General features: G+C 41.8%; 1 protein-coding gene across 8 annotated transcripts in view; it reads left to right on the top strand.

Annotated features, from left to right (window-relative positions):
- Rapgef2 (Rap guanine nucleotide exchange factor 2) overlaps positions 1-12,100 on the top strand; it is a 244,689-nt gene that overhangs the window by 143,180 nt on the left and 89,409 nt on the right. Inside the window, exon 1 of one of the 8 annotated variants that reach the window (XM_052732166.1) lies at positions 3,012-3,071. The exons of 5 other annotated variants lie outside the window; for them this stretch is intronic. In XM_052732166.1, the coding sequence (XP_052588126.1) occupies positions 3,027-3,071 (45 nt within the window). In that variant the 5' untranslated portion in view covers positions 3,012-3,026. Of the gene's footprint in view, positions 1-3,011; positions 3,072-3,806; positions 3,942-4,309; positions 4,881-12,100 lie in introns of those variants that run through there. 2 more of the 8 variants (XM_052732165.1, XM_052732164.1) reach the window with 2 other exon arrangements.

Genomic DNA, 12,100 nt, shown 5'->3' with positions numbered 1-12,100 from the left:
TTAGGGAACAATAAAATATTAGGAATCAGATTTGTAAAATTCTGATTTTTTTGGTTTTCAAGGATGACTTCCTTCTTCCCTTCTCACTGACAGGTAGATCCTCAGCTTGTGTAATTTTTCCCTCTGGCATAAGAAGAGGGAATAAATCAATGCATAACTGCTCAGACATAGTTGGATTTGAAAACTAGACCTCTGTAGTCTTCTAACCTTCTAATTTTGTGCCTTACACACCTTTTCTAACAAAAAAAATGTATCAGTTTCTTGTATCCTTTGGGCTTAACTGTTTGTAAAGTTTATTGTGAGTGGTGGGTAATGGTAAGAACCAAGTAAGTTCCAAATATGAGTATTAGTTACTGATAAAAGGAACAGACTATTTTTCTCACTTTTTGAGTAGTTAGAAATGGTGACTGTATCAGAAGAAAGAGGGCAACAGCATTACATTTAGTGGGGATGCCTTTCCATTAGGGAGGTTCAGGAACTGTGATCTCTACTTTTTTTTTTTTTTTCACATTATGACTAGAGTTGAAAAGTTTTCAGTTCTTGACACAGCAGAAAGGGTTTTGTTCTGTTTTTCCTAGATCTGTTTAATGTTTCTAAGTCTAGACAGCTAAGAGATGGGATAGATAGAACACAGGTCAGGGCTATATCCTGGTCTCATGGTTTAGCCTTGCTCATATAAAATCTGTACTGTAGGATTCTTCTAATCTTGGGCTCGTTTTATTTCTTAGCTGGTACCTGACATAGTTGTGTCAGTGTATAGGTTTCCAAGTTGTCAGTACCACGTCTGAAGGTATGAATGTTGTGGACATGGAGCCAGACCCTGAAGCAGTCATGCTGAGTCTCAGCACCGAGGAGCTTCGGGGCCTAAGAGTGTGTGATCTTCTTACTTCATCTCTCAGGTTTCCTGATCAGGTTAGTTTCCTTCTTGAGAGAAGTGACACATTTTTCCAGAGAGAGCTGACAGTAAGTGGCAAGCCTTCCTGTTATAAGGCAAGACACCACCACCATGAGGCTACTGAAACTTGGAGAATTGCTGGCACATGGAAGTATTGGGATATAGGCTAGATAAAAAATGTGGAGTTTGATTGTCTAGGCCTTGAGTCAACCACTTCATGTTGTGATAAGTGCGTGTGACAATTAAGTTACCATTTTAAGTATACAGTTCAGTAATTCCCACTGCTATTTAAGTGTTAGCATTATCCACCTTCAGAACTTTTTTATCTTCCAAACTCAGACTAATCAATAACTAATCAATACCCACCCCTCACACGCACCTGGGAACACCTATCCTGGCTGCCCCTAAGAATTTGGCTAGCTTAGACCCTCAGAATGGAGTGGCTTATAGCATTTGTTCTTTCCTAACGGGCTTATTCCGCTTAGCCCACTGTCGTCCATGTTTACTCCGCTCTGGTGTGTGCTGCCTTTGAAGACTGAGTCATGTCCTAGTGGATGTAGATCCCACTTCTAACCCGTGCGTTTGTGTGTTGATTTTCATTGAATTCCTTGCTTTTGGTGCCATTTGCTTTTGAATTACATCTGTTACAGAACACTATTTGAAATTTTTCTGAAGGATAAAAACATGATCTTCCCAGTGTGTATTTCCAGTCACTAAAAATTTGATGCATCCGTTCAACACAATTGTAGGTGGCCATGTTGTAGAAGCATGCTTGGGGCTCTGAGTCCCATGAGTTGTACATGACAGACATGGTAGCAGCCATCCTGGGCTTAGAGTGTATGTGGGGAAGTAGAGTAACGGTTTAAATAGTATCATGACAGAAAGTAAAATCACAACTGTATTAAGATGAACTACTCTGGTGGTAACCCTCGGAGAACATTTTACCAATTGGCGTATTTTGAAATGGAGTGAGCAACAAAAGGAGAGAGTTTAGGTAGAGAAAGTAATCTATACTAAGGTCTTTTTGCCTGTCCAGGAAGCAAGAGAAACCCAAGAGACCTAAGGCAGGTGTGAGCATGTAAATCTTTTTTTTTAAAGTATTTAATGTGTTTATTTAGTGTGTGTGTGTGTGTGCACATTTGCATGTGTGTGCCATAGTTCACGGATGGAGCGGCGGGGAGGAGTTGCTTTCTCCTTCTACCATGTGGGTGGGTCTGGGAATCAAACTCTGTTTGCCAGGCTTGGGGGCAAGCGGCCTCTTACCCGCTGACCTGACTCCCCAGCCCAAAGTGTGTACATCTTGGAAACTGTGATTGTTTTGTTGTTGTTGCGTACAGTGGCACATTTTAATCTGTTCAAGGATCGTAGAAGATGGAAGATAGATGTGAAATGATGAGGCTTTGGCTTTCAAAGACTTGGAAAGAATATGGCAGATGGGCTGAATGTATAGTATGTACAGTGAATCCAGACTGTTGATTTTTTTTTGTGGTTTTGAAGGCAAAAAAGTAATTCCTAGAATGGGATGGTAGCAGAGATCCAGAGAGACCTGCACCGGAGAAGAATAGATAGTTGAATGAAACAGTACGATGGGTATCAGATGTTGACGGTGACTCAAACACACGTGAACCTGTATCAGATCAAAGTGGCCTTTGATCCTCATCACACCTAAGGATGCTTTCCATTGGGTAGAACAGTGAAAGCAGAAATGAATTTTTGCAAGATTGGGTTGTGGAGTGTGGGAAGAGACTAAGACTGTAGACATAGGAGAACATGGGGTCTAAGGAAGAGCCTGGTTTAATTCTGTGTGTGGGGTAGGAGCGCCATGGGAGTTTACAAGTTGATGGGCAGACCTTTGGCTGGGAGCAGTCTGTTCAAATCTGTGGAGATTAGATGAGTAATGTCTAAGAAGGGGGCGGAGGAAAGGAGAAGAATCTACCATCACTGTTGGAAAGAGTAATTGCCTTTTGTTATGAAGAGGAGGAAAGAACAGGATGGATGCAGTCTTCAGATAGACGAGAGCCCCAGTAGGAAGCGCTGACATTGCCCAAAGCCACGGTTAAAGATGGCTTTTTTTCTGTAACTGTTTTCTGTCCTCTCCACTATTCGAAGGTAGAGCTGATTGTGAGGGCTGATGGGAGTGTCCTTATTCCTTGTCGGCTGTAATGCAGCCTCCCAGGTAAACCTGTATGCCTGGGTGAAATGAAGAGTTTGTGAGAGAATGATGTATCTTCATTTAATTTCAGCTCTACCTATAGAAGTTTGGTTTGTTAAAAAAAACAAACAAAAAACCCACCAGGTGGTTTATTATAATATTATTGACAAGACCATATGTGCATCTGTGTATGTATATGTGTGTGTGTGTGTGTGTGTGTGTGTGTGGTGTGCTCATGTGTGTGTGAAGATTTCATCTTCTAAATTTAACAAAGCTTGCTAAGCATGCACTTTATAAAATTTTAAGACATGCTAATTTACAATGGCACAATAATAATGAAGGGTGGGGTAGAGGTCACATTGATTCCTTTCTCCCCACCTTGGTGGAAAAAAAAAATCATATTTTAGTTCAAAGCCGTTCAAGTAAGTCCTTGCTCCGTTTTTCCCACCCTGTCTTCAGTGATATTATTTGGAGTCAGCAATCAATGGATTCCATCCCTCTGAGACTTGCTTAACCTACAGCCGCTGATATAATACAGGCAAGAGCTTGTTACTTTATCTGATTTGTCCATCGCTACCTTAATGAGTGAAATGGTTAAGTAGAGGAGGGGGCGAGCCTTAAGGAATGTGTGTACCGTTGGAGCTGAATATTTCAGCGTATATGGGGAGAGGGAGGGTGAGAGAGAAACCCACTTACATCACTAGAACCACATCGAGTGTGAGCCTTGCAGGTTAAGAGACAGACTACAGTGTCTTGCTTTCTGCGGGAAGCAGCAATGCCGTTGGTTTCCTAAGAGGGATTTTTTTTTATTTAGAAAAGGAAGCTTTCTCTACCCAGGAAATGGCTTTCCTTGTGCGTTGCTATGCCAACTGCCTGCAGCCATGGTCCTCCAAAGTAAGCACAATAATGTAATTATATTGGTGTATTGCATTCAGACTCATGATTCTTGAGATTGTGTGTGTGTGTGTGTGTGTGTGTGTGTGTGTGTGTGTGTGTGTGTGTGTGTATGTGCTGTGTTTCTGTCAGTGACTCCGGCTCGCAGGCATGCTTGTGTTGAGTGTGAGGGACAGACATCATTCCATTAAATGTCCATCAGTGTCATACCGCTGAGATTAATTGTGCAAACTTGGTTAGTGGGACAGAGATCACTGGTCACCACTGTCAGCATCATTAGCAGCTAGGGAGGAGGTCCTGATTCACACGCTCTGCCCTGATTTTTTTTTCCTCTTCCTCTCTCTCTCTCTCTCTTTTTTTTTTTCCCTTGGTTGGAGGGGTCTGTACGTGTGATTGCAAATGAAACAAGAGTGTTAACAATGCTTGGCTGCATGCTAGAGACTGGCTTTTCACCACTCTGGCTAATATAATTCTGTATTAAGCCTTTTGGAGAGGAATCTGTGTGCAGTCAGCCATTTTAGCTTTTTTCCCCCCCTTTTCTTTTGCCTCTTGTTCTTCAGCCTCAGAAATGATCTTGTTCTCTCAGGAGCCTGAAGGCCGGGTGAGGTTCCCTCGGCCTTGTCAGAGGCTCGGAGGGTTAGAGTTTCAGTGTGATAAAAATGGAGCCGAGCACTGTCGCTCTGATTCCTTTTCTGTCTCCAAGTGTGAAGGGTTTTTAAGCTCACCAGTAGTGACACTTTAAGCTGCAGCCTGGTTTTCCCTCCTCCCTCTTTTTTTTCTCCCCCTTTTTCTTTTAATTTCATGCTGTAGAGGGTGACTTGCCATCGTGAGAGGTTGGTACATGATGTGTAAATTCAGTTCAGCATATGTTTCTTCATTATGAAACCACTGGCCGCGCCTGCTAGCCATGGAGTGCTGGGCCAGCAGGAGAAGCAGTCCGTAAGTATCCAGGCGCTGCCGGCATCACAGGCTGCCTGGCTGGGGGGCAAGCAGTGTGGGGAGCAGGCAGCGTTGCTCTTCTCCAGGGGAAGCCCCCGGTGCTTTAGAGGGTAGTGATAGTCTGCTCAGGGGATGGAGGAGGGTGAGTTTCAGCTCGCTTGCTCTTCTGATTTTGCTGTGATTTCTAAAAATCTTAAGACCAACAGTTTATTTAAGCCAGACCACGAGCATTGAGAAATATTGGACAACTGATTTTTCTCATTAGAAAATAATGTCGTTCTCACTAAATGCCCAGCCAGTTTGTTTGAGAAACCTTTCTTTGGTTGAATTTAGTGAAACATCATGAGAGGTTCCGGCCCATGGGAATCTGGCAAGGAACGCACGTGGAGGTGGGCGGGAGGGTGGGGGGCTTCGGCTATTGATTTGGTAATAAAACCATCGGTGGTCCACTTCTGACTTCCTGACATTTGTTAACTGGTGATGAAAGTACACTGTATTGTTTTAACGCCACAGAAAGAAATGACTGCTCCTTTGTAATCGGTCCCGTGAGTCAGCTATGTGATTGTCTTGCTGAAATCCCACAGGCAGCAACTGCTGTTTGTGAGAAACATATTTCTGTGTCTAACTCTAGGTCAGAGCCTCCTGTTCCAGGAATATGTGCACTCCTGTGGCGCCACTTTTGTGTCACCATGGCACAAGTTTTTTTTTTTTTTTTTTTTTTTGCCATTTTGCCAGTTTGTGACATTGGTGTGTGTGTGTGTGTGTGTGTGTGTGTGTGTGTGTGTGTGTGTGTGTGTGTGTATAACACACACACAAAATCCTTCAGTTAAAGTGCTCATGTTTAGGCAGATATGTAAGCATTTTAGAACTGTTTCCTTACATATCTTAGACCTGTACATTATGATGTAGGAGTTAGCTTTAATGTATTCTAAGAAGTGATGCAATAGCGTCAAACTTCAGACATACATGTAAACCACCCAAGCCTTGAAAATTAGCAAATAGGATGGCGTGAATTAGAGTATTTAGGTTTAGGTTTGTCGATGTAATAGGCTCTGTCGTCACTAAGTGATCAACATTTTAGTTGGATGTAGGAAAGTTCCTTAGGTGCCGTGACTCGAAGGTGGCGCCTCACCTGGTGAATGAGCCCCTTGTTCTTCAGTTGGAGCTGCTTGCTGGCAGATTTCAGTGCTGTGGTGTTTTTTTCTTTTTTTTCCCAGCCCTGTCCTGCTGGGGGTTCTAGGCATGCTTCCCTGATTAAATCTCTTCAGACCTAATCTAGAAAAGAGCAACTATTCACCCCATTTCACAGAAGAAAGGTTGTCAAAGAGAACTTCCCTTGGAGTTGGATTTTAGTCCAGGTCTTTGTCACTTAGCTCCTGGTAGTTACAGCTTCCAGGTAAAGAATGCCTGTTAATCAGCACTTGAGACACATCGAAGATTTAGATCATAGGCTCACTATGCATCTTTCTCATGTAACCTTTCCCAAAATGGGAAGGGTTGGCATTTTTCCTAATACACATTTAACAAAGAAAATTATTAATATCACTGATCGGTTAAGGAAGAAAAACCTCTTAAAGTTGTGTGAAAATGAGCTGTTGGAATAGAGAACACCAAATATCAGCTCATTAACAGGGAGTTGTGGTTCTACACTCAGATTTGTTTCCATTAAGTACTTTATATCTCACTAAATGAAATGCTAGGATTTGCACCCAGGGCACAGAGTACAGGGTGTGGGCAACTTGTGACTCTGAGGTCTTGCTGTTGGCCATTGGCTCATCCATTCTGATTGATATGTTGTCACTTGGCAGTCAGCCTTCAGAATGCATGAGGAGCTGGAACAGGGAAAACAACTCTGGTTCTCAAGCAATGGTGGTTCAGTCCATAGTGATGAGCGGAATAGATAAGGCTCTTTTTATACCAGAAAAATGTCATAACTGAGTTCAGTTGAGTCATTTCCACTAAATTCAAAATTATTCCAGGTTTTGTTTCTCTATACTGTCTGTGGCTGTTTAAATGGCTCCCCTCCCCACTTGGATTATAGAAGGAAGTGTGGTACTACAACAATGAAAACAGTTTTAGGGGACTCCATTAACGGTGTTTTGGAAGAATCTTCCACATCATACAAATGTTATTCTTTATTTTCTGCCTCACTCAGTAGACATCTCTGTTGCTTAGCGCATGCATAGTCAATACTCTTAAGTATTCTCATTTAATTGGGTTTTTGGATTAGCAAAATCTTATTTAACCTTTTGAGGTTTTAAAACATTTGAATTTTGTGTATTTTCTCATCTCCATCCCATTTCTGTGAGGCTCACTGATAACAAGAAGACAATTACAGAAATCCGTCATCTCAGGGCTGCTTTAATTTCATATAATGGTTTTTAGTTGACCCTTGTAAGAAGGAATGTTGCCATTTTGTAAATAGAGATACCTTGTGAGATCTTGAAAATATAGCATTGTTCACATTTCAGAGATGTGTTACAAAAAAACATAATTGTAATAGTTGCAAATCCATGTTGTATGGGAAAAGCTTTCACACTCTCTGGAAATTGGAGAAAATGCTGGGATAGCATTAAAAGTCTCTACCCAAGCCAAGTATGGTGGTGCACACCCGTAACAGCACTGGGAAGCTAAGCCAGGAGGGTTGCAAGTTCAAGGCCAGCTTGGCTGTATAGTGAGCCCTGTCTCTAAAATCAACTAAACAAAATGTCTCCTTTACTCAGTATATCAGCTTTTAAAGAATTTCTACAATTTGAGGCAACTCTGAAACTTTGTAAATCCTTCAGATTGGCCACTTTAACATAATGGCCTTGCTACTGTCAAACTGATAACCTGTTTTCTATTTGAAAAATTTTACAGAAATTACTGATTTATGCAGCGTTTTGTCTTTACCTTAATTCATACCGCGAGATGTGATTAAATAGTAGGACAAGGTGGTGTACTGAAGGGAGTGCCTACTTTATGTGGAAGGAATTACTGCAGTAGCTGTCACTATGGAGCATTTGTTGCACATCAGGTACCATATTTCTTTTCACATTATCTTTCTGAATTCCTACAACAGAGCCCGAAGAAAGATGTAGGATTGCCTTTAGAAACGAAGAAACTGAAGTTAAAAGAAAAAGACACACAGGACTCAGGCATGTGCATTGCTCATCATTGCAGCCCAGGCCGTTATCTTGCATTAAACTTAGGTCTAAAACACCCCCCTCATGTGGCCAAATGGCCTGTAATTGACACACTTGTGTAAAGTGTATAACCTTGGCTGCAGTGTTAACCGACGGAGCACAAAACTTAGAACAGCGCTGGCCTTTTACCCGCTCTTTATTCTTGGCACACACGACATTGCAGTCACCATTCTTATAAAAGCGGTGGTACTGTGGTCAAAAGTACTTAATTCAACTGCATGTTGCTTGGCGTGATTGCGTCTTTCCTTTTTGAAACGAATTACCTTGAGGCTGGAGTAGGATGGCCGGGAAAGGATGTCATGGAGCCCAGTTTCTTCCTCCTGGCCTTCTGTGTCCCTGTGTGCCCCCCCCCAACCCCCAGCTCTTTCATACTATGGATCTATCATTGGTTTAAGCCACAAGTATGGACCCTGCTGTGTAGCCTAGCTAACCCTGAAGTGATCCTCCTGCCTCACGTTCCCGAGTAGCTGAGACAGGAGGTGGGAGCCACCTCTTCTCACTTGCTGCTTAACACTTTAAACAAACTTCATGTCTTAGTTTCCTTAGCCGTTCCTTTATAACTTCTGATTACCTGACCATAGTCTTTTGGCTCCACCAAAAGCATAAACATTTTGCTGTTCCTACCTCCTGTTAGTGCCAGAGTGACCCAGCTTTACCACTGAACCATCTCCCTCCATCTATGCTAGCTGTGACTTGTGTGAACCATAGGGTCCATTTAATCATTCCCCTCCCCTCTTCTCCCCTCCCCTTCCCTCCCTTTCCCTCCCCTCCCCTTCTCTTCCTCTTTCCCTTTTCCTTCTTATTTTGAATCAGGGTCTCCTGTATCTCAGGCTGGCAGAAGATAATTTTGAACTTCTGGTCCTCCTGTGTGCTGGATTTATAGGCATGGACCACCATGCCTAGTTCATGTACTACTGGAGAGTGACCCTGGGACTTCATGGATGCTAGGCAAGCACTTGAACACCTGAGCTACATCTCATCCTTAGTCTCCTCTCCTCTCTCTTCCTTTGTTGGGGGTGGGGTGGAGACCCTCTTTCCTTTGTCTCCCAAGTACTTGAATTACATTGACATTTTATGTGTTCCTTGGCCGAGAAGATGAAGGATGGCTTAGCTTACGTTATAAGTTCCTAAGGCCCTTTAAAAAGGTATTGCTTCCCTTCTTGGATGGTTTTCCTCTATGCTTTTAAAATTCCAGGCAAGCTGGTCTGGTTTCAAGCAGCTGCCCCTCTCCCTTCCCGTTTCTCAGCTTGACTCGCTGTGCTTTGCTTGGCCTGACTTCCTCCATCTCTCTCCAGTCTTGTTGGTTGCTCTGTCTCAGTAGTAGGAATTCCGGAGCACACACTACGTAGCATTTAATATTCTTATTTCTTCTAATTGGTGCTTAGAAAGAGGCTTGGCCTTTGCGGAGACATGAGAAATCCCACCTTGAACGAGTTCTTCCCCTTGTGTACCATGTGTTGTGAGTATGGTTGGAATTTAAAACTGTTTGTCAGCTGTTAAGAATACAGAATAAAGAAGGCTTTTCAAGGCTGGCAGAGTTAACATGTGGGACTCAAAGCAGGGGGCTGCACAGAGTGAGGACACAGAGGGATCCGAGGACAGCAGACTCATCCCTGTTGGCATGGCCTGCCTTAGAGAGGAGCGCTAGGTCCAGTTGCTGGTAGGTAAGAGATGAAAGACTGTAATCTGAAGATCTAGCTTAGTAAGTGTGATATATGTTAACTAGACCAGGTTTAAGAAAACTTAATTGAGAAAACAAACAAAAAAGAACAAGCTGCCTCGCACCTCAGCAGTTTGACCTTGTCTGTTTGCATTGGTTAGGGTGGCTCTTTAACATTTGATTGATGCGTTCGTTGCCGTAACAATGAAAAATAGCCCAAGCACTAATTATAGACGGTAAGTTAGGACTCCTTCTCAGAGGTTAAAACTCCCTCTCCTCTTATCTGATCTCCGTTTTGTCTATTATGACAGATCTATTTCCTGAGATGAAATAAACTTATCTCTTGGGAAGATTTTCCTCAGTGCTTGCTCACAGAGAGGCCCCGAGGACGCGAGATCCTATTGTCTTGTTCAAGGACAAGGTCATCTTGCCTTGGATTTGGGCCAAGAAACCCTGGCAACAAATTAGATCTTTTTTAGCCCTGTTAGAAGTGAAGAAATATATTTAGAGACTTGCCGAGGCATTGCATGTGCTGTTTACATGTGTGCAGTTCTGAAAGGTCTTTTTCATTGTAGTGCACACACCAGTGAAAGCTTCGCTGTTAGCCAAAGGAAGCAGTGTGCCTCATAGCCTTGCTTTTAAATATTGTTCAGTAATGATCCATTTGAAGGTACCTGAGGATAAAACCAATTGATTAGTGAAAAGGAGAATGCTTGAAGTACATTATTAGAGGCTCAAGTGCCCCCCACCATTTAACTGTTTAACTATTACAAGACCACTGATCATAATATCAATATCTTATCTTAGGTCTTTGAAGCAGTAATACGTAATTTCCACCAAATTAAATGCTCTGGAAGTTTCGTATTAGAGGTATAATTATTCCTTAGATACAGTTTCCATATTGCTAGTTCCCTTGGGTTTGGGTTGGACTACAGTCTCAGCTATTCTATTCAGGTAAACTTAAGAACTCTTCTTGGGGTAGAGCTCAGTGTATAACGTGTGCTTAGCGCCGATGAGGCCCTGTTGGATCACCAGCTTGGCTAAAGAAAGAGAACAGCTCACTGCTGTTGTGTCTGTAGTAATCCTTGTGTTTTCACAGCTTTTCTGTTCAGATCAGTAGTCATTATCCACAGATTTCATCTGGATTGTGGTTTGGTTATGAACTTTAAAAAGAAGTTATATGTATGTTGTAGATATAACCCTGTGAGTATGTATATGTATATACACACTTTCACATAGGTTTAACTTAAATGAACTTTTGTAAATGTGTCTTCAAGGTTTTATTACTTTACCTGTTTTAAGATTTTTGCTCTGTTATATCTTGTTTGTTTTTTGCGGGGCGGGGGAGGGGAGGGGAGACAAAGTTTCTCTACATAGCCCTGGCTATGCTGGAACTCACTATGTATATCAGGGTGGTTTTGTTTCTTTTCTTTCTTGGCTTTATTTATTTTATTTATTTATTTTATTTATTTATTTATTTATTTATTTATTTATTCATTCATTCATTCATTCATTCATTCATTCTCTTTTCAGGGTGGTTTTGAACTCTCAGAGATTTCTCCTGTCTCTGCCCCTTGCCTTATGAGATTAACTTGTATCACCATGCCTGGCTCATATCTTTATTAAGAAATGGTCTTTATTTTTGGAGATATGACACATGCTTACGATTATTTATATTTACAGTACTACAATACTAGTGCTTTATAATGGTTTGACTATTGTACAGAGTGGGTTAAAGAGAATAGTGCCCGGTTTTCAGAATATAGACTATGAGGTTAACGCACAAATTGATAATAGAATAAATGCATATTTGCCACTCAACACACATAAATGTGTGATGTAACAGAGCACCTTGCAGGGCATCCTTGTGAGCTCATAGCCTTTGCCCATAGCCTTTCTTGTTGGTAGTGAAACATGCATGCCATGCAGAACTGGACTATTTGACACTTTGCCATTTCTGTGTATTAAATGAACCTCAAATCATAGGCCTTGTACATAGTCATGTCATATTCTGTCGTGTGTGTGTGTGTGTGTGTAGATATGTAGATTAGGTAGATGATAGATATAATCTTACTTGATCTCACAGTGTATGTTATGTGCCTGGGTTCCCTTTTCACTCTTCAGTCATTATATAAATACTCTGTCCATGCTTCAGATGACTTCATTCCACGTTAATGCACCAGATCCTCCTGTTTATCAGAAAAACTGATTACAAAAGCATATGTGGCATATGTCAGTCTTGTGACAAAATGAGTGAGTGAAAATTTTATGATGAAAATTATATTCTTTTGTCGAGAAAGCTAGGGGGATGCATTATTGTTTACATTGACTTGATTTGATGATAGACTGAAGCATGCCCCCACTATATATGTCTG

Source organism: Peromyscus californicus, unplaced genomic scaffold (genome assembly GCF_007827085.1).
Source record: "Peromyscus californicus insignis strain IS unplaced genomic scaffold, ASM782708v3 Scaffold_9__1_contigs__length_137607984, whole genome shotgun sequence".
Lineage (NCBI taxonomy): Eukaryota > Metazoa > Chordata > Mammalia > Rodentia > Cricetidae > Peromyscus > Peromyscus californicus.
The sequence above is the reverse complement of the archived record's forward strand: the minus strand, read 5'-3'. Positions and strand labels throughout refer to the sequence as shown.